Genomic DNA, 22,402 nt, shown 5'->3' with positions numbered 1-22,402 from the left:
CATCCACCACTGAAACACAGTAATATCGTATGCTTATAATATGCGTGTGTTTAGGATTTCCACTAGTAGTACGAAACGCAAGGACGTACTAAGCTTGGTTCCCACTAGAACGCAACGCAACGTAACGCAGTGACGTATCGACGCAAAGTACTATATTGCGTAATCACAAGTGGGAACCGACGACGCAATAGTGCTGCAAACATCGCAGGTTTGATTTCACGCACAATTATCGGAAGGGCATTTACTTACGTTGCGTAGGTTGCGTTACGCTAGTGGGAATCACGCTTACGCACAAACGATGTAACATTCGAACTGTCGCTTGTCATTGGTCAACTCGCTTGCATCGCACTTAAAAATTGATTACCACTCTCGCACGCAACGCAGCAAATTCGTAGACGCAACGGAAGTCACAAGCGACAGTTCAAATAATCCATCGCTTATGATTGGTCAAATAATTCCTTCGCCCTTGCTTTACGTCATAGTGGGAACCAATCTAGTTGGTGAAGGTTATGGTACCAAACAGATTACGGTGCAGTATCTTATATAAACAAATTCAAAAGAATATCGAAATAACTTTGACCTAATTTCTGTGTTTTGAAATGCACGTTTGTGTATTTTATAGACCTGTTTAACTATATATATTTTGTATTACGGTAAACCAATTTCATATATTAAATGAATATGCCACACGTTGTTTTACACCATTTTATTATTATTTTAATGCAACTCTTAAAGGTGGTATGAATACGATGGTAATAACAGTATGACTATTGGAATACAATAACTGCCTAACAGAAACTTACAGATTATAACGTGCAGTAAATCTTCTAATTGTAACCCTAGGTTATTATTCTTTGATTGTTTTTAGGGTGGGTTACTATTAGAAGGGTGGGGGAGGGGGGAGGGGGTATTAGATTAGAGTAGTGGGTTACTATTACTAATCTTAAATTAGGCCACTTGAAAATAGAAAACCCACCCCCAACTTTTCCGGTAAGAAATTCATAGCAAAATAATAAAACAGGCAGTACGAATAAACAAATTTCGTTGAACTCTAAATTTATTTTATAAACTCCAAAACACTCAATCCTCCCCCACTCCCGAGATCAACATGCATTATCTCCTTATTTTCAAAATACGGCTGCATCATAAGTTTTTGTGACTCTAATAGTAATAATAATACCACATTTATATAGCGCCCTTTTCATGAGTAATCATGCTCAAAGGCGCTTTACAAGCATTATTACCCCAGTATTTTTTTTGGGATCAAACACGTATGGAAACATACTCCCATAATGCAGCCGGTAACCAGCGCAAAGTTGTGTGTAGATCTAACTGGGTACCCATTTATACACCTGGGTGGAGAGAGGCAACGTAAGTAAAGTATCTTGCCTACGGATACAAGCAATGCGGCGAGAGTTGGATTCGAACCTAGGTCTGACGATCGGTAGTCCAACGCCCAACACACTGCGCCACACTCCCCATGAGTTACTATTAGAGTAGTGGGTTATTATTATAGATTGACTTGGTGGGTTACTATTAGAAGGCGGGGTGGGGGGGGGGGGGGGGGGTTGGTACTATTAGAAGATTTACGGTAGTCATACAACAATAACGAGATGGAATAGGCCTCTATATAACAGGGATTTACCACACTATACATTGGTATGGTCATTTTAATGAGACAAGCACCAAAATATAAAATGTATACTAAAAAAATATATTTCACCATATAAAGTAGTACACTCTTAAGCTTGGTTCCCACTAGAACGTAACGCAAGGACGTAGACGCAACGCAAGCGAGTTGACCAATCACACACGACGAATAATCCATCGCTTGAGATTGGTCAAATCACTTTGCGTTGCGTTACGTCCTGGCGTTACGTTCTAGTGGGAACCAAGCTTTAGTATTAAATTTGTGTTCAATTATTATCTGACTGTTATTTTTAGTTTTTAGTTATTCTCACGATGAAATTATAAAGCTTTGTTCTCACGTGGACGCAACACACGAGCGTAAACCAACGGAAGTGAGAGTGTGGATGATGAATCATGTCGTGATTGGTCAGATTACTTGCGTTGCGCTAACGTCCTTACGTTGCGTCATAGTGGGAACTAAAGCTTGGTCCCCACTGGGACGCAACGCAATGACGTAAGCGCAACGTAAGTAACTTGACCAATCACAAGCGATGGGTTAAGCTTGGTTCCCACTAGAACGTAACGCAAGGACGTAAACGCAACGCAAGCGTTTTAACCAATGACAAGCGAAGTTATAGACAGTTAGCAATCACAAGCGAATAAGCCATCGCTTGTGATTGGTCAATTCACTTGCGTTGCGTTACGTCCTTGCGTTGCGTCGCTAGTGGGAACCACGCTTTATCCAAACTGTCGCTTGTCATTGGTCAATTCGGTTGCGTTGCGCTTACGTCCTTGCCTTACGTCCTACAATCATATTAATAATAATAATAATAAAAATAAAAATTCATGTTTGTAAAAACTGACTTTATAAATCGATATTTTACACTGATATTTGGTCGTTGTTGTTCTCAAAAGTACTTCAGAATCATTTTGCGGATTTTCATACCAACTTATTTTTGTTCATGACTTTAATTATTGCTTAGAAAATGAGTAGTCAATGAAACTCTTTTAAAGGGACAACTAATAATGACATATTAAAGGGGGAATTATACCTCGTAACAGCAGGAAAGATTGTAATTTTACTTTTCCCTGGTAATAGAAATCTACTAGGTTTAGTGACAAGATGTGGATTGTTTCACCTTCTTCAGTTTTCCTGGTAAACATTCGGTTTTTGAATTTTGATAAATCAACTTTTCATTTTTGATCAAATTAACCATATTTTGAATATTCAGTTAATAGTACGGTCCTAATTTACATACAAATATCTAAAATATAAACTATATGTTAATTTATACATGTTGCTTCTTTTTTTTGTAACGATAGCTAAAATAACGTCTGACGTCATTTAGTGGTTTTGATATTAACTTTGGTATGAAGATGTTAAGAAAATATTCTAAATGAATTTCCTTAGTTACTGCAGTAATTCGCTCAAACAGTACCGTTGGTGTTTGTTAGACCATGTGATGGTACTACTGGATGGTTATTACTGCAGTAATATAATAGTTTCTGTAGTACTCTAGCCGTCTTTGTCTGTGCTTTTCATTCGTTATCTTCGTTTTGAACGTCTGAATCTTTACTTTTAGAACTTTTGTCTATATCCTTTGTGTCCTGTTGCGTGTCTCTGCTGTGAGAGTCTTTGTGACTTGTTTCAAAATCTTTTGTGTCGTGTTCCGTGTGTTTGTTGTCCTTTTTACTCGTTTCTGCATCTTTAACTGGTTTCGTGTCGTGTTGCTTGTCTTTACTTTGAAGCATTTTGTCTTTAAGACTTAGTTCTGCATGTTTAGCCTGTTTGGTTATTTGTTTATCCTTATTTGCTGGGTCTTTGTTTTTCTTCATTTCTATTGTCTCATGACCATGTTTGGATAGTTTTGATTTTGGTCTTGTTTCTTTGTTCTCGCTTGACTCTTTATCGCCCTTTGACCTCTTCTCTAATTTTGTAATGCGTTGTTTCAGCTTCATTTGTGATTTGTGATATTCCGCCAAAAGACGTGAAAACTTTGTCTGTAAGGTCTCCAAACGGTCTTCTACACTATGTAGTAACTCCTGTTGTTTGATCTCATCCGGGCTTTTGCCACCACGTCTGGCAACTTCTTCATCAATAAGACCATCCTTCCGTAGGATCTGCTTGCCTCTTTCCTCCAACAACTTTTTCGCTTCCGGATATTCCTTCAGAGCAATCAAAAGATCATCCTTCGATAAACAAAACAAGTCCGAATAGCCTACACTTCTCACGCTAGCCGTTCGTCTGTTGCCGGACAGACTGCCTGGTACGTTTAGAATACTCAGTTCCCCAAAGTACGACCCGTCACCTAGTGTTACAAACACTATTTTACCATCCTCGCTCACTACATCAAGTTTTCCTTGTTTTACAATGTACATTTCTCTTCCTATATCACCTTTACGGCATATATAATCGCCAGGACTATAAACCTGAGGTTTTAATTTCAAGACTAATTCCACCAATAATCCCGGCTCACAGTCTGAGAAAATGGTAACGCGTCGTAGAGTTTCTAAGTGTACATGTAACGCAATTTCTGCACGCAGTTTGTCCGGTAACGCATTCAAAATGGCTTCTTCGTCTAGAGTTTTCTTATTTGACCATAAATAATCGAACCACTTAATAACTCTTCCTTCTAAATCTTTGCTCACCTTTCTTAATCTCATATATTGTTTAATGCCGTCCATTCGAGATTGAAAATCGGCTCTAGCTAGATTCATATTACTGATCATCGAGCCTACATTACCGACGATCGTAGCGAAAATCAACACACCAACTAGAAAATCAACAATGACAAACGCAAATTCAACATCAGTTTCTGGTGGAGGGGTTTCGCCAATTGTCGTAAGCGTCAGCGTTGACCAATATAAACAATATATATACTGACGACTTAAAACGTTCCATTCGCCTGTATTATTGTACACCCAGCCGTCTGCATCAAAGCCAATTGCTTTAGAAATTTCAAAATACAAACACGCGTTCCAATGAATAATGATTACGATGTACATGATCAAATTAACGATTCGAAAAAAGTTTGGGTAGTTTGTGATTGTTTCGGTTCTGTCAAAACACTCGAGCGCGCGAGGGAAACGAAGAAGTCTTGGAAAGCGAAAGGCGGGATTTGGCCTTATCAACAGAAAAAAATCAGTCGGCAGCAGAGATATACAATCCAAAATAAACATACGGGATTTCATGTAATGTTTAGCAAGTAGTTTTCTGTCCGTTACCAGTAATCCCTGAGCCAAGTAACCTAAAAAACAAATATAAAAGATTGATTAGAAGAAGACTCGTATGTTTTCATTAATAACTCTTCATATAATAAACCAATTTTAATAAATAAAGGCTCATTTTAAAGCTTATTAAATATTGATTACGAATATAAAATAAATCAAAATAAAAATATATAAAAACAACACGACACTACGCCAATTATGAATCCATGCCGCATCATTTGCATGTGTGGTAGATTGGTAGAATTTCCGTTTATGGTGAGCTAGTTTGGGTTCCAGACGGAGTTTCGACTTAATATTAGTAAAAAATAAATATTTTGGCACATATGGCGTTTCATAGAAAAGCCTTGACATAACTACAGTCTTATGGTGAGAGTACATTAAACGGGGTTTATTTAGCCTATGTCTAGTAAAAGAATTTTCTATCTTATTTATAGCAACAAGGCAATCTAACAACAAGACACTAATCTCCGGAGCTCAGCATCCTGTTGTTAGATTGCTTTGCTTATAGCATTACAAGAAAGTCGACCCGTAGAACCACATTTTTAAAACCAAACTGCCTGTCTCACATTAAATCTGCTTGTCTCACATACATTATATCTGCTTCAAGTAATATACGCTTGTAAAACGCATTATGCGTTTACAACAAACCGATATCTACATCTGACGCGTTTTCTTTGATCTCGGAATCAGTTCGTGTAAGTTTTCATTACATTAGTAGTAGATGTAATATAATATATCTAAGATTTATATTGTATTGATATTATGGTGTTCGAATGCATCACCTGATTGTATAGTATCTACTTAAGCTGTAGTGCTTCATCTTCCATAATCAATATTCTAAAGATCAACGTCTCATCATATTTTTTTTTATCAGACTTACGTCAATCATAATATTATACAGTATTTCTGTATGAATTGATTAAATAAGCTTCATTTTACACATAGCATGTTTTTATGAATTAGTAGGTCAACTTATGTTAATTTAACGAGTAGTTTTACGTTGATAGATGGGTTAACTGTGAATAAAACGCATTAATCAGCCGTTAGTATTGTGGCTGATTAAAATGCAGGATAAAACGCGTTTGATTCAGGCGTTAATAATATAATGTAGGCTTAACTTGTTTATAAAAAGGAGATAAAACGCGTTTGATTCAGCCGTTAATAATATATGTAACTGGTTCATAAAAACGAGATAAAACGCGTTTGATTCAGGCGTTAATATAACTGGTTCATAAAAACGTGATAAAACGCGTTTGATTCAGGCGTTAATATAGTATGTAACTGGTTCATAAAAACGAGATAAAACGCGTTTGATTTAGCGTTGGTATGACGGGTGCGTTACTAGACGGATCGGAATAATTTCAGATAAACCAGAAAGGAAGGAGACATTAATTTCCTTCTTCCCCATACTAAGACAATTTTTTTAATGGCTTGAATGGATGAATATATTTGGAAGTTTAAACCATAAAGTGAAATCCTTCTTACCTGTCCTGAATTTAACAAACATATCAATGATGTATATGACATCACACGTGTAGTCTAGGGTGTACCAGACTGGCTTGTACTGCGTTTGAAGCTGATCAAATGCTGCTCTCGCTACTATCACATACATGTTATACATGACAGCCAATGTAACTATCACCAGCCATCTATAGTATTTCGTACCAGACTTGTCGAGAATTTGCAGAATATATTTACTCTCAAAACTGAAAATAAACAATTAAACATTTTATTACAGAGGCAAGAACCCCTTCTTTGGGATGCTAACCCTATTCAGGGGGACACGCCTATTCAGGGTAGCCTTCAATCACCTTAGAGGACACTTTTCCGAACGAACAAGGTCTTCCTTTCAAGATAGTATGGTATCATTTCGAGACAGCCTATTTAAATATGGTGATTTCAGGACAGAAAACTTGTGATACAGGTATAACGTCTATACTCAAGTTTAAAATGGTATTTTGATCACATCATGTAAAATTGGTATACAATGTCTCAAAAATCAAAATACTCTTATTGTAGTAGAAATTCACAACATTTACATTTCGAAAAGAAGCTCTCCTATCCTCTTTAGTTTGCAAAAATAATCTCGAAAAGAAGCTCATCTTGAAAAGAAGCCCATCTTGAAAAGAAGCCCACCCAAGAGTACTAAAAAAGAAGAAAACCATCGAGGTTTTACGGTATGTATATAACACTATGGCCATCCCCTATAAAGGGAACACCACCCTAGAGTACACTTGGTTGAATCTAAAAGATGCCCTCTTAATATTATATACCGTAGCGAAGCAGTTGAAGTTAAATTATATACCTTGGTTATATATTAACTCCGAAGATCCTAGTGCTGCTACAGGGTTTTGTGGTTGTAATACCGCCTATGTTGAGATTTTTAAGTACTCCAAACCTCATTCTGGTTGTGTAAAGGCTCTCGCAAAAATGTTAAAATAATACCGTTGCTGTTACGTTTACAAAATTTGTAAATAGGCTTAGATAAATATTGAGTTGGATATTTGAATTAGTGTGATATATTCTGGCATCATGGGAAGGGTAAAATGTAGTATAAGGTGTGTGCATGTATAGATGTGTGTTATATTAATACATAAATGTTTCTACATTCCTATACTGCAAATAGTCTGGTTATGCTTTGTAGCATGTTACAAACCGAATACTGTAATTATGTAATTATGATGAATTAGATTAGATAATGTACAAATGTAAAATCAAAATGAATGAAACAATGTTAATGATGATGAAATAAAAGTGGGAAACCCGCAAAAGACAACACAAATAATATAGTAGTATAATCAATATATTGATTATCTAATATGGATTTTCTTTCTTTAATTGGAGATGAAATGTGATTGAATATACTGGTCTGATCGATTATAATAAATGCGCTGCATTAGATAAGCAATTGTGCGTTATATTTTATTTTCAATCATAAACATACATAATATGTTATGTCACACTTCATTGGAGGAATAGTAATAATAATTTATTTTCTCGATACTGGAATGCTGTCAGACAGCTTTACCGTGGAAAGTAGGAAGATATAGACAGAAGATGTGCGCACGTGTACAGACGATGATATGCCTAATTGTAGGCCTAGGCCTATTGTTTTGTAATTTAACGGCAGCGCTTATTCGTGGCGTGACGATATAATAAATATTTATATGTTGGGCGTCGGTATACGGTATAAATAAATTTAATTACTCTAAAGGTGACTGCAGAGGTTTGGTTCCATTTACTCAAATTTAAGCGAACATTTCTTTACTAGCTCTGCCTGTCTCTTATATGCTTAATATAAATAATTTTTGCAATTATTGTGTTTGGCGTACGACATCTTGTGTGTTAAAAGCACTTTAAATCGCTATAAGATTGATGTTAACGCAATTGATGACAAAATAAATTGTCGAGGTTAATAAACAGAAAAATAATTACGTTTAGGAATCTGTGAATACATAAACAAGGTCGGAGAGATTCAAACATTTCAAATTAATTCTTCTTTATATAATTACGATTATAAGTAAGAACGTGGTGTGTCATGTGACCGTGTATTATACGTAGTTTGTAAGTATACAAGCTCTCCTAACTGCGCACATATATTACATGGGGTATCAAAATGTCCAGAAATCTGGGAGTGTTTATATGACATTTTACAATTTCCGCCATCTTGGATCCAATATGGCCAAAGTGGCGTCTAAATTCTCCTTTTTACTATTAATATGCTGTTTGTTCGTAATACAAATTATTGTATTGAGGAAGGGATTATCATGGGGTTGTGGGTAAGTATAAAAATGACATGAATTTTTGTAAACTACATTTGAAAACCACCAGAGTAGGAGTAGGAATTGTTGTTGGTGGTGGGGACTATCATGGTGTTCTGGGTAATATGGAAATTAAAGAAATTGTTCAGGGGAGGTTTTAAACTACATTTTGAAAACCGACCTGGAAAGGGTATACTTCCTAGTAATATATAAGACGATGTTTTAATTTTATACCATTTTAACTCCCATTTCTAATGCATTTCTTGTAATTTTGTTCTAATGCTTGTTCTTGTATTTTTTTATTGAACTTGATTTTATAGTAAATGAATGAATGAACGAATAGTAAACTTATATTCATCCGATAAAGATTAATGCACTTATTACTATCGTGTCGCGGACGATAATGATGATCTGGAAGAAATTGCATTAGACGATATGATGTACTTGATGGTTGTTTATTTATCGTCTTTTAAAATATTGTTATTAGTAAGAGTTAATATTCATATGGATACGAAGACGAAAACACTGACATCCATTATCATTAGTTTGTGATCCGTACAAATAATTATTGTTGTTATAGTAAATATAATAAAAAATAATGACCACGTTCTCTGTGTTGATTTATAAATATAATAAATATGATAAATTATATTTTTTTAAATGTAATAGCTCGAAAAACCTATCACCACATGTAACACTGTATTGCGGATTTCCTATGATACTGGACAAAGTATTGATGATTCATATCTCAGATGTGATACATGTTACACTGTATTATGGTTTTTGCCATGAGACTGGAGAAGTATTGATGATCATGCTTAGATATAATACATATGTTACACTGTATTATTTGCCATGATACTGGACAAATTATTGACGATGCATGTGACACATATGTGACACTGTATTACGGATTTGACTATGATAATGAACAAGCCAGTACCGAGAATCGTCTAATATTATAATGCTTCTTCGTTTGCTGCAGAAGCATGGTTCATAATTAAGTAGCATTGTCTTCGGCGAATATAACATGTCTTGTCAACATGCATAACATGGCTATCACGTAATTAATCGACACGCTGATCTTTCTTTCACTATGTGTGAAATATTCTATTATTATCATTACTTAAAATTATTTTTTGAATAATAAATTTGCACATTTCTATAATATTCCGGTTATCGCTTAAAATGATAATTAATAACTGTTTTAGCTTAGTTTATTTCAAAGGAAATAAATGTTTTATTCAATATTTTTCTATTGTGTTTAATCAACCACCACATTTATTAAAAAAAACTGTATACATTGTTTCATAAATCAACACAAATTTATGAATGAAAAATTATGATACATTTCTAGGAAAGATACCCGCTCAGAGCGGAAATGTACTGGATAGTTTAAAACAACTTCCCAATATATTCATATTAATACCAACACAACCAACGCCCCCAAACCCCCCCCCCCCCCCCCCACTTCCCTTCTCTAAACCTTTAATACGGAAAAACACTTAATATTCAAATCAAGTAAATAAAGAATTGTGAAATAAAGGACTACAAATGTCAATAACAACAAGCAACATCAAGACAACGTAAGGAACGCGAATGAGCCAGGTGTCACGTGTTTACACCCAGGTGTCACATATTTCCAACCAGGTGTAACGATTGGCTACAAGATCCCTTTAATTCAAACACAATCGACAACAACGGCAGCGGCGGAAGAAGTCATCATGGAGATAATTTACACATGGTAAGCTACATTTATTTACATACGAAGACACCTAATTAACTTATAACTCCGAAGATATATTAAGCTACGTTTATACTGTGATCTATTCCGATCAGGTGGCCCGATAAAAAAGCATATGGTGTGGGTGGGTGTAGTGGTTAAAGCTCTGTCTACACCATCAAACTTTATGAGACAACAAAATGTAATGTGCGCAAATATGGACATGGTGATGTCATTTTTGGGCACATCACACATTTTTTGTTAAACTAGTTTTATAGTGTAGACAGAGCTTAGAACTGTTCATAATAACTCATTCCAGAGATTGAGTACAAAATGTACGTGTAGGCTATTATTTAGAGGGTTAAGTTTAGTTATATTTAGCAAGTAGGCCTAGTTCGGCTATCTTTCACTTATGTACGAAAAAAAAATCGTTTTCCGGGCACCTGGCCGAATCAGGGCTCAGTAGTGTGAACGTATCTTAGACGTTGATAATGTTAGATTCCTATCAGTTATGGATTAAACGTTCAAACAGAAAAAAATCAACTCGCTATGATAAGACATCACGCGTCTGAAAGGGAAAAAAAGTCATTATTTTAAAACGTGTACGAACGGTTCGAATTCGATTAAAGTCGTCCCGGGCCGCGCACATTATAATTTACGAGACTTTCATGTAATTATGCATAAGTTGTTCTCATTCAATCTCCGTTCTGATTTTTAGATTTGTTTCTAGAGCAACTCGCGAGGATCTAATTTTGTAAACATATTACGATAATTATTTTCGAGAAGATAGGAAATTCTCTTTACAAACATACGTTAGTTATTGAATAATAATTGCAAGTGTACATTATAAATATGAAGAATTTTATCTTTTTTATTGTGCTGTGTTGTATTTTATTTAGTATTTTATAACATTGAAAAAATAAATGTTTTTATTATGTGTGTGTGTTGTATATTAGGACTACATTTATCTGTGACAACCAAAGTAATTTTCGAGCCATACATGTAAATAGAATTGAATTAAGAAAGAATTTATTATTATAGGCCAAAATGTACATGCTCGACACAAAAAATATCAATATGCAATATCACATACGTCGATATTGCATTATAACCATCGTTAAATAGGCTATATAGAAATGCATTGTGGTGAAATAAATTATGTTGCAATTTTTTTCAACCATATTTCAAAGTTTTCCTGTATACTATGGATAATTTCACAATATGATTACTTTATACGCTCTTCACGTCCAATGAAGGAGTATCAATATATGCCTAGTGATTTTATCACGTTCCAAATACGTAATAAAACGGCGTTCTTCTCCTCAGCATCGCCATGGAGAAATATTGAGATAAATTATACAAAGCTCTTAAAACGTTGCCTGCCCGACTGTAGGCTTACCACGTTTGTTTATTACACTCGTTCGTATTTAATATATTTCCACGTGATTTTTACGCATATTATGCATGTTTCGCCGTTCTGTTAAAGTCATGCATATTTTATTTTAAAGCATCGTTCTCGGAGAAGAATAATATTATGATGGCAATGATCATCTAGGCAATGATCGTTTGACGGTAAAGGTTATTAGCAATTTGAAAACAGTTTACTACTCGAATTAGTTGAATGTATGTTTCCATTCCTGGGACACATCATATTTACCAAAATGGTTATTGACTGTTCATTATTATGCATATTTATGACAATGATAGCTGTAAATGTAGGGCACACACCATATTTACCGAAATGATATAGGTTATTGACTGTTCATCTTATGCATACAATGATAGCTGTAATAAGTTGCATAATATATTCAAATGTTGTGAGCTTATTTATATGTCATGGTTAAACGTAAAGACCGCAAGTATAGTATGAAATACTCGTTTGCAGCACAAGACAAAATGGATATTTCAATTCAGTAAATATTAAAGAAGAGGTAAAATAGGAAAGTAAAATAGGTAAGCATATCCTTATAATGTTGGCCAAAATGGACATCAAGGGAAAATGTTTCTTCAAAATCTCAGATGAGACATCGGCAGATGGTGTATGGAAAGGAAAGATGTAAATACCTAATTGTGCAATGACATCAATTACGGAAGTAACGGAACGTTGACCAAAACACCCTACCACCCACTATCAACCCCACCACCCCTATCAACCTCCACCACCCACCAACTTACCCCGGCAAACGCTACTATCACTGCCCATCTCAAACGGTTCTATACTGTAGTTTTCCGCTCTGCAATGGCTTTACAATCAATAGAATTTAACAATAGTAATAATACTTACTCGGACGGCCTATTCTCCACTTCCTGCGGCGCACCAAGAGCGAACCTTTCCAAAAACGAGTCAGCCCGGGCCACTGGTTCGTGAATATTTTCTCTAGTCACCCATGATTTAATTATTCGTAATGTTCCAACAATTCTTTGAATCGCTCTCGATTCTTTACGTGTCCGTTGATTGTCAGTCACTTTTATTCCATCGTCAGAATCTGAATCTGTTTCGTCATCTTCTGATAAAGATATGTCTGTTTTCTTTCCCTTCTCAACCTTGTCTAATTGTCCGTCTGTTGCTTGTGACTTGTCGCCGCTATTCGCACGTGAAGGACCTGCTTCCGACATTATTCTATTTTTTAAAAAAAGAAAAATTAATTTTAGGAAAACCACATTAAAAGCAATGTGTCTTTTTAAATTCAATATATTTACACAGATGCGCCTCTCACAAGGTGGAACCACCTTAGCTTCAATAAAAGAATTGTATTTTGGAATAAACTCTCCAGTGAACTTAAAATATATTTCGAAAAATATACAAACAACGATACAATATGAGTATAAGTAATTATAAATATTAAGAATAATTTCTTCTTCTATTAACAAAAGTGTGTTAACTGATGAATAACTGAATAAAAATTTGAATTTATTTGCATAGTATTAGTGTTGTATTTTGTTGAAAATTAAACCTTTGCAATTATTATTTAAGAGCTGATTTTCATAATGAAATTGATATTTATATGGAGTTCTTTTATAAGCATTTGCTTCTTGAATTTTCCCCCTTTTCTTTGTTTAAATCAGTTATTTTTAATTTGTTGTCGTATTTAAATTTTCATCGCTCAAAGAAAATAAAAGAAGTTGTCATTGTCATTTTCATAAAATGGTTTGAATTATTATATCACAAACAATTGGAAAGGGTTTAAGCTTTCACATAATTATTAATTTCACCATTGTTCAAGAGGCCTGCTACAAAAAATGTGTAGGGGCGCGAACTGATTTAATGGACCTCATTCATTCATATTATTTGGTAAAAATCATTGTACATGTATACAAGACAACAAGAAAAATACACATAAAATGGAGTTAAAATGGTATAGGCCCTAAAACTGCAATAAAAAAAAACAAAAACAGAAATCGTGAGTTAAAATATTGGAAAAAATACAGTCATAAAAGATTATAGTAAAGGGTATACAAATACCTCAACAAGATAAGACGGAACAACTTTTTAAAAAATTACAAAGAAAAAAAAAATGATGTTTGATTATGTTGAAAATAAAATAATGTGGTAGACATGACAGAAACAAAAATCTAACTTTCTCCGCATGTTTTTATTTGATTACGTCATTCATAGACATACAGTATTAAGAATAATTAATTTAGTAGATTGACCGTAATGTACGGTAACGTTTCTAAGTTCTGAAAAAGATACAAAACCAATTTGTATAATATAATACGTAGGTATGTAATTGCGGCGCAGCGTATATGGAAAACATATGAAAATCAATAGAAGCTATTAAGTTGTCGGGGTCACTAATCTTATTATCGAACATCTGTATTTATCCGTATCTATTATTTTGTCTTGATTTCGATGTAATTAGGGATGTTGAGAGAATAATAGTGCTTTTCAATATGCTAATCAATCACAGCAAAGATTGCTATCGTGCTGATATCGACGAAAAGCGTTCATCTTTCCCCTGCTGCGTCAACTGCATCACTATGTAATTACAGACAACAGAAAGAAGAGAGACATAATTAGGATTGTAATTAGCATGACTTGTTTTTATCCTATTTGACGACTGCACCGATTATAATTCGTCCAGTATCATGGGCGAGTTCTGTAATACAGTGTCACATGTGACTCCTGTATCATCAGCCGATTATCAGTACTGTATCTATTGTCCGAAGTTTCATAGGAATATGTGTTTCACATGTATCTATAGTAATAACTTAACCCCTTAACGTAACCTTACATGATACAGGCACAACATGTGATATAAATGAGTCATTGTATTACCAAATATTCCTATGATACTTCGGAAATAAATAGTGTGTAGAGATACAGCACTGAGAATCGGATGGTATCATAGGCCAATCATAAACCTAACCAAATTTTACCTAACCACATGTCAGCATTATGCGACATTGTATTACAGAATGTGTAGATAATGTCATGTGTGGGGATTCAGTACCAAGAGTCGGGTACCATTTTAACTAATTGGACTATTTTTTTGCAATGTTATGTACTGTGTATCTTTTCAGTGTTTTAAATATACTAAGCAAATTGAATTTGCATTTTAAATTGACTAAATAAAATGTCTTGAATTTGGAATCAATTTTACCCTTGTATCAATGTTTATAGGCTACGCGCATACGAATCAAGGCAGTGTGTTTAACATGGTTTTCTGAATTATCATTAGATATGCCACGTAGATGGACATTTATTATTATTAAATGAATATTTATATATTACGGCTGTAAGAAGTCAACATCAACATAAGTTCGTTATATCAATTTGGATATATGCATTCAAACACAGATGACCTGTGTAAAATTTGAGACTTATACGGTGGTGTATGCGTTGTTATGATTATAATTATATAGGCCTATTTGTAACTAAAGCTCTGTCTACACTATCAAACTTTATGTGACAAAAAAATGTGATGTGCCCATATATGGACATGATGACATCATATCCCTACCATATTTTGGCACATCACATTTTTTTTTGTCAAACTAGTTTGATAGTGTAGACAAAGCGTCATAGAAGAAAAGGTATCTAGTCTTAAAGGGCTGGTTACTTATAGTGGAGCGGTACCTCAGAAGGTTAAAGTTCTTGCCTTCCAATTCAAATGTCCCCTGACCTAATGCAAGGGTTGATAATTCACAACTCATTTATCCACCCAGTAATGAGTTTATTGCTGTTGGATGTGTATGAAATTAAACTAAATATTTCATTTACCAAAAATAGATGAATGTGATTCACTTCTAATTCAACAATATATTTATATTGAAAATTGAAAATTGAAAATGGTGACGTCAGCTGTACAACATCAGGGTCCCTAGACACCATAATGACATCGTTTTATTCGTTCATGTATTATCGTAGGTTTTCATATCATTTAATTTTATAATTCGCTGTCTACACTATCACACTTTATGTGACAACATGTGTGTGCCCATGGACGTGATGATGTCATATCACTACCATATTTGGGTATATCACTACCATATCTGGGCACATCACACCTATTTTGTCAAACTAATTTCAATAGTGTAGACAGAGCTTTATTAGATATGTATATAGTTGTCTATTTAGTTTTTAAAATGTTTACAGTATAGTAAAATTCACCAAACTAGAGAAGTATATTCAGTATATGTTCACAATGAATGAATTCAGCATCTCAATTGCCAAAAATTGGTATCTTTATTTTACCATTTTTAACCTTTTCTAGTGTGTTTTATAATAGAATGTATTTAGGCCTAATAATTGCCAATAAGACAACCAAAGCGCATCGTGTAAAACAAGCGTGTCCAGCATCGATGTAGTCTAGAGAATTATTTATTTGATCAATAGATTATTGTGGTATCAAGTTTTAGTATTATACGAATAATAATTATGGAGAGATCGCAGGCTCGATTTCATTCAGATGACGTATTTTACCATAAAGATTGTTAACGTTGGCTTTTGGTATCAATATGATATCAATGAGGAAACACAGAAAATAATGAAAAAAGGTAGAAAATGAATAGAAATTGAATGAATAATATTTTAAAAAAACGTTGACTTTTGGAGATCTATGATATGAAATGATATTTATAATGTGTATCATCATTTGTATTGTCGGTTTGTCTTACACCAGAAGAATTAGCAGTTTAAATTCAAATTGTAGTCTATAAAATGCCTATAAAACAATTCGTTTACACATTATTATATACAATTAATATCATTTTAATCAAACGTATGACATGTGTATGCTAGGCCATGTTTGTTAACGTGGTTAAGACACACTGTGTTTCACACGATATTTTTCACCTGATCACGAATAGACCTACTTCACCAGAAATTAAGGTTATTTGTATTCATAAATTGACATATCTACTATGTTGTCTTATATAATATAATATTACCCACAATACTAAGATATATTACCTGATCTGTTCTATATTACAGAAAATTAACAACTGACGTAATTCAGCAGTAGGACTACAAACGTAATTCTGATAAGCATATCCAACGATAGGGAGAAGTTAGACAAAGAGAGGAATGATCCATAGGTAGAAATTGTTTTAGACGTTAGTTCAGTTAAAGATAAAAAGTTGAAACGCGTACGTATAAGCCGGCAAGTGCTAATGATGTCCTACGAATCCTCTATCTAAATCTAAATAATTTAAATTAATTATATTTTTTTGTAATACAGGCCTAGACTAAGATTCAATGTTTCACTTTGATCACTTACCTTGCCTAGAAAACGAGATTAGTATACGCTATCGCTGAACTCTCGATTCCATTCTTAAAATTACTAACAAACTCAAGACAACGTGAAACTCTGCTAAATTCTAAATTTACTTTCCACTGATGACCGTTCCACTCGTATCATACGCATTCTCCTGTGTTACGTCATAATATCAATCCGCCGTGGAACTTCAACATCATCCCTGATAACATATTTCCATGGTAACCAGATAAATTGGATAAGAATTTCTGATTACTCGATGCGATGAATTTTAGCTTCTACGTTCTCTACTTTGTCAGATAGGCCTAAACATCATACCTGGCGTTTGTTTTTGTAGGTACGCTATACATTTTTTGTTTAAAATCTATTGGTGTAGGCATTACCAGTTGATCGTGGCATTGGAATTTTTTTATTATTTAAAAATGTAAATTATTAAGTACCGGTAATTATTGATGGTGCAAATGGTTTAACATTAAATCAGATACAAATGATTTAATTCGGTATTCAAAATTACCTCACAAAGTAGGCCTATGGAACCGGTAAAAACATATTCTGTAATTACATACAACAATTGAAAATAACAAAAATAAACATAAGAAATAAGTAATTACAATCGATTACAGTAGGCCTATATAAAAGTTTTTTAAGTGTAGCCTTCGTATCATCTTTAAACATGATTTCCAAAATGGCCGCACAATACAATTTGACAACGTCAACATTAATTATACCTGTTGTTTTAGATAATTTACCATAATTTAGCATCATCGCGTTCGTTTATCGTACTTTAACATCATCACAATTATCGAACTTCATGTTCACATGGAGTTTATTGTACGCATGCGTGATGAATGCAACAGGGACATCAAGTTACACTGTAGAGGGCGTAAGGCCAGTCAAAACAAAGGTGGATATAGTCCAATTCTAAGCTTTTTTTAAAATGATTTTGAGCATCATCACAATTTAATAGTACTTTAACATCATAGCAATTACCGAATTGGTTCATAAGAGGCCCATTACACGCATGCGTGGTGAGTGCAGTATATAAATCAAGCCGTACGAGCCGTTACTATCATAGAGGGCGCACGGCCAGTAAAACCTTCACGTTCCTTGTGGTCGTATTGAATGCACAAAACGAGGTATTTTTCAGCGGTTACCTAACACATTTAATAGTGTGATTTATTTTATGATAGTTTAAATGTATTTAAGGGTAAAATTGTTAAATCTCTATAATTTTCCGATCTTTGTTTATGTTATAGTTGCTTATTTGAATGTAATATTATAGTTTATTATGTTTAGATTCAACCTGTTAGTGGCGGTTTTATCGCTGTTGGTTGTCAACTGAATAAAATAAAATATAAAATAAAAAATATTTGGATATTTGTCAATAACACGAGTACGCATAATATCAAATTCTTTACTCTAAACTCAGTCTCACACTCTTGAGTGATTGGCGAAATAGATAATATACGCGTACGGTAATACAATCTACGATGTAAAACAAATAATTGTACAAACACTTTGTTATAATAGGCCTACTCATAGAGGGCGTTACAGGACGTTCATTACATTGCATTATGAATTAGGGAATTTTGTTTTTTTAATGATGTTGTCGTGATTTTTCTGTTTCATTTATTTATGGTACTTTGATTATTTTGCTTACTTCTCCCACATGGGTTGATTAAACAAATTACTTTCCGTAAGGCAACATGCATAACACGTAGTGAATAAACCATATATCTCCATTTTCTAACCAGATAGGTTTAATCTTCATTCTAAACATTTTATAGATTTCAAAGCAACATTTTATAGATTTTTAACTTTTCATGTTTTATAAACCAAAAGTCATGCAAATGTACATTATTTTTTAGATTTTACCTACTATGAATTTATAACATTTTAACATTTTTTTACAATCGGAATTTTTAACTTTTTAACTTTTATACAATCAGAATGTTGAGATAGCAATTGTATTTTTAGAACACTTTTATTAACAGTTTATTATATTTATTATTATTGTATCGTCCTAGTTGACAGAAGCTGGTCAAGCACATCACCAGATGACAGTTTTATTACTTTTGCTTTTCCGCTACTCCCCTGTTATACTTATGTGGGGTTTTTTTTGTAGCAAGATTGAAAATAAAAAATAAATAAATTCCTTCATGATATAAGTTATATAAATTGTCAATGCTATACTAAAATATTGGCAATTAGAGAGTATAAAAAGGTGCATAAGTTCTGGTATACATTAGTCTAGGTTCCAGACGGCGAAAGATAAATATTGGCACACATGGCGTTTCATACATATACTAATGATGAGCTGGAATTAACGAGAAACAAGTCTAGTATTTCATGGCCTGGAGAAAATGCACCATTTACGTCACAGCAATTGACGGCGACGGCTGTACGGCGAGCGCGTGCGGCGATATCCTTAATCTCACGATTGTTCTGAAATCATGTACATCCCTAATACGTTGTTAAAATATGGTCCCCGGTCAAGGTGTCCTTTAAGTTTAAAAGCATATAGAGCATTATATTACGGAAAATTAATTAACTATTGGTTCTCTTCACTCAATAATTTAGGCGTAATCTTAGCGAACTAATTATCGATTGAGATGAATACACGATGGATTATAAATTAATTATACCTCATCTGATACATTATTAAAATCGCAGACCGTGAATGTCTCTATATCTATGTAATACAACCAAATCAATTTGTGCGAAATAAAAATCGAAAATAATCGGAAGCAAATGTGACGTATTCTATTCTTGATCGATGTGAAAGTCTTAATTAAGAATTCGAAAGTTAGTCTCATGTTATTCATAAAATGTTTGTCGTCGTCAACGTCAGCAAGTTGATCACCTTGTGTGTGACCATAGGTTTAATTTGTAAAGGTAAGTCTAAAGCTCTGTCTACACTACCAAACTTTGTGACAAAACATGTGATGTGCCCATAGCCTACAGTAAATGGACATGATGTCATATCGCTACAATATTTGAGCATATCACCACCGTATTTGGGCACATCACACTAGTTTGATAGTGTAGAGAGATTTAGATAGCTTTCATCATTAATTGATTGATTGAAATATATATTTATACTGGGTAACCTCTTCAGTCAAAAACTGGTCTCCCAGAGGGCCCAGTTGGTGGTCAGTGGCTGTGATGTACTAATACACCGGGGTAACCCCCTACTCGTCTCGAAAGATGTACTAGGTTCTTTAAAGTGCACACGAGCTAGATGTGTACACTGGACCTACGGTTTATAGTCCTTATCCGAGAAGACTCGTTCTACCACCAGAACCATGGAGTGAGTGAGCCTCGAACCCGTGCCGATGTTATGGCTACGTAATTACGGTTCCACTGTCTTAACCGCTCGGCCATTCACTCACTCTTCATTCATGTTATGAAATAATATGATTATTTCGAGAAACTATAATGATGATTTACTTATACCTCTTATATATATATCAGTTATACTGGAGTTAAGTTATGGAATCGCTTACCTATAATATATATAAACGTTTGTATTAATTAATATAAAAAATATAAACGCTGAGTGGTGTATCGTTACATGTACTTTACTATTTCAATCGACTATGACAGGGACAGTTTTAACAAAGTATTAAATCGCAAATGTATACTGTATTAGTGGTATATTATTTATAGGCCTAGGCATATAAAACAATATTTCGTTACGGAGTGGATAAAGAATATATTTAAAAATTGTTCTTCTTTGTACCCATCCTCTTCCCCATCCCTCAACTCAACCCTAATGTTTCATACAAAACATTTTGACTCATTTTGTGACAAGTTTCTCTTTCGGAAGTAATTACCAGGAAGCTAACTTTAGTTGACTACATAAATCATCGTGTCTATTTATTCGTTTCTGTAAACGACAATGTAGTATTAGTCCTGCGGTACATACATTTAAAAAACATTTTTTACGCTGAAATTACTGTGTATTCGAGAACCATGGAGTTATTTAAAATTCTTTAAATTTACACTTATTTATTTGACAAAATGTCTAAAGAGATCTAATATTTTTCAATTTTCTTACAACTTGTTTTTCTTGTAATGCTTTAGGCCTATAAGAAATATTCCACTGAGTAATCCTATAATAAGTCTTGTGCATGTGAGTTGTGAAACTATAGTTTTATTTTAATATCAATTTTAACCTCATTTCACTATTTATCATCTTCTTTTAAAGTAATTTATTCTTAAATGTTTTTTATTTTTTTTATTGTTGTTATTTATATAAATAACTTCTTATTACCTTAGACCTATTGGTCTTGGCTTAAAAGCTTTGCTTATTTCGAGTTCCCTTTTCGATGACATTTGTACATATCCTTAGGTTAATGGAATAAATTGATTTTAATTAAATGAATAATGAACTGAAATGTTTTAGGCCTATTTCTTTAATGTTGATCTCAATGACGCTCATACCATAGAAGAAAGTTTTAAGCGGGCTTTCCAATGATGTGCAATCTTTGGATTGAATGTTTAAACTTGGCCAATGTTCTGATTGTTGTAATCCATGTTGAAGTTTGACATATACAAAGTTAATTTTATTCTAACCCTAACAAATAACAGTAGCCGAAGTGCAATATTTTGTTTACAGCATAATTGAAAAGTTGGCATTCAAATCTCCATTTTTCCTTTTTTTTGGTATTATTTTCTTAATCTTAACCTGGAAGTATTTATACACTTGGTAATTCCATCCAAATATGTCGGAATGATGTTCCGATACCAAGAACTACAATGTGCAGACACTAGATGGACTTCACATTCAATATATTTTATTTTTATTTTTTAGCCTATGGCAGTTGTTCAAATGTACAAGGAGATTCTCTGATACCTAGAGTACATGTGGACTCCCCTGGATGGACGATGCTGAATACTGGGAATCCAATAACATGTGATGGATATGTAACAGCTTGGAGATTCTATCCAACTGCGTCTGCAGAATTCTTGGCATTGGTGATGCGTCCACACATAGCTGGTAGCAACCAGTACGTTGTGGTTGGACGAACCGTAATACCGAAACAACAAGTATTGAATAAAGCACGAGAGTTTACGCTACCAGAACCAGATTGGATCTCAGTAAAAAGTGGCGATGTTATTGGATTCAAATTTGAAACAAGTCTTCTGCCGTTTGATGAAGGAGGTACAACGGTTATATATGGCCACGGAATCAGTCAGAATGATTTGTTAGTCCACACGGTTCACACGATCAATGAAGGTTCCAGTATGAGAACATATTCATTTCAAGCTGTTTTAAAGGGTACTGAATATTTTATATATATTATACAATGTTATGTGTAGAAAAATGAGTTTTA

At 33.9% G+C, this 22,402-nt stretch overlaps 2 protein-coding genes across 2 annotated transcripts in view; one reads left to right on the top strand and one right to left on the bottom strand.

The window, feature by feature from the left end:
* Nucleotides 1-1,662: 1,662 nt before the first annotated feature.
* Nucleotides 1,663-17,165, bottom strand: LOC144843182 (cyclic nucleotide-gated channel alpha-3-like). The gene is made up of 4 exons (XM_078699950.1): nucleotides 17,067-17,165; nucleotides 12,629-12,964; nucleotides 6,346-6,566; nucleotides 1,663-4,877 (listed from the first exon to the last, which is right to left on the bottom strand). The coding sequence occupies exons 2-4, from the start codon at nucleotides 12,958-12,960 to the stop codon at nucleotides 3,169-3,171; spliced, it is 2,262 nt and encodes a 753-aa protein (XP_078556076.1). The 5' UTR covers nucleotides 12,961-12,964; nucleotides 17,067-17,165; the 3' UTR covers nucleotides 1,663-3,168.
* LOC144843181 (uncharacterized) overlaps nucleotides 10,321-22,402 on the top strand; it is a 19,235-nt gene continuing 7,153 nt past the window's right edge. Inside the window, exons 1-2 of the mRNA XM_078699949.1 lie at nucleotides 10,321-10,365; nucleotides 21,880-22,347. Coding sequence (XP_078556075.1) covers nucleotides 21,954-22,347 — 394 coding nt within the window. The 5' untranslated portion in view covers nucleotides 10,321-10,365; nucleotides 21,880-21,953. The remainder of the gene's footprint in view (nucleotides 10,366-21,879; nucleotides 22,348-22,402) is intronic.

This window comes from Antedon bifida, chromosome 5 (assembly GCF_963402885.1).
Source record: "Antedon bifida chromosome 5, ecAntBifi1.1, whole genome shotgun sequence".
Taxonomy (NCBI): Eukaryota; Metazoa; Echinodermata; class Crinoidea; order Comatulida; family Antedonidae; genus Antedon; species Antedon bifida.
The sequence above is the reverse complement of the archived record's forward strand: the minus strand, read 5'-3'. Positions and strand labels throughout refer to the sequence as shown.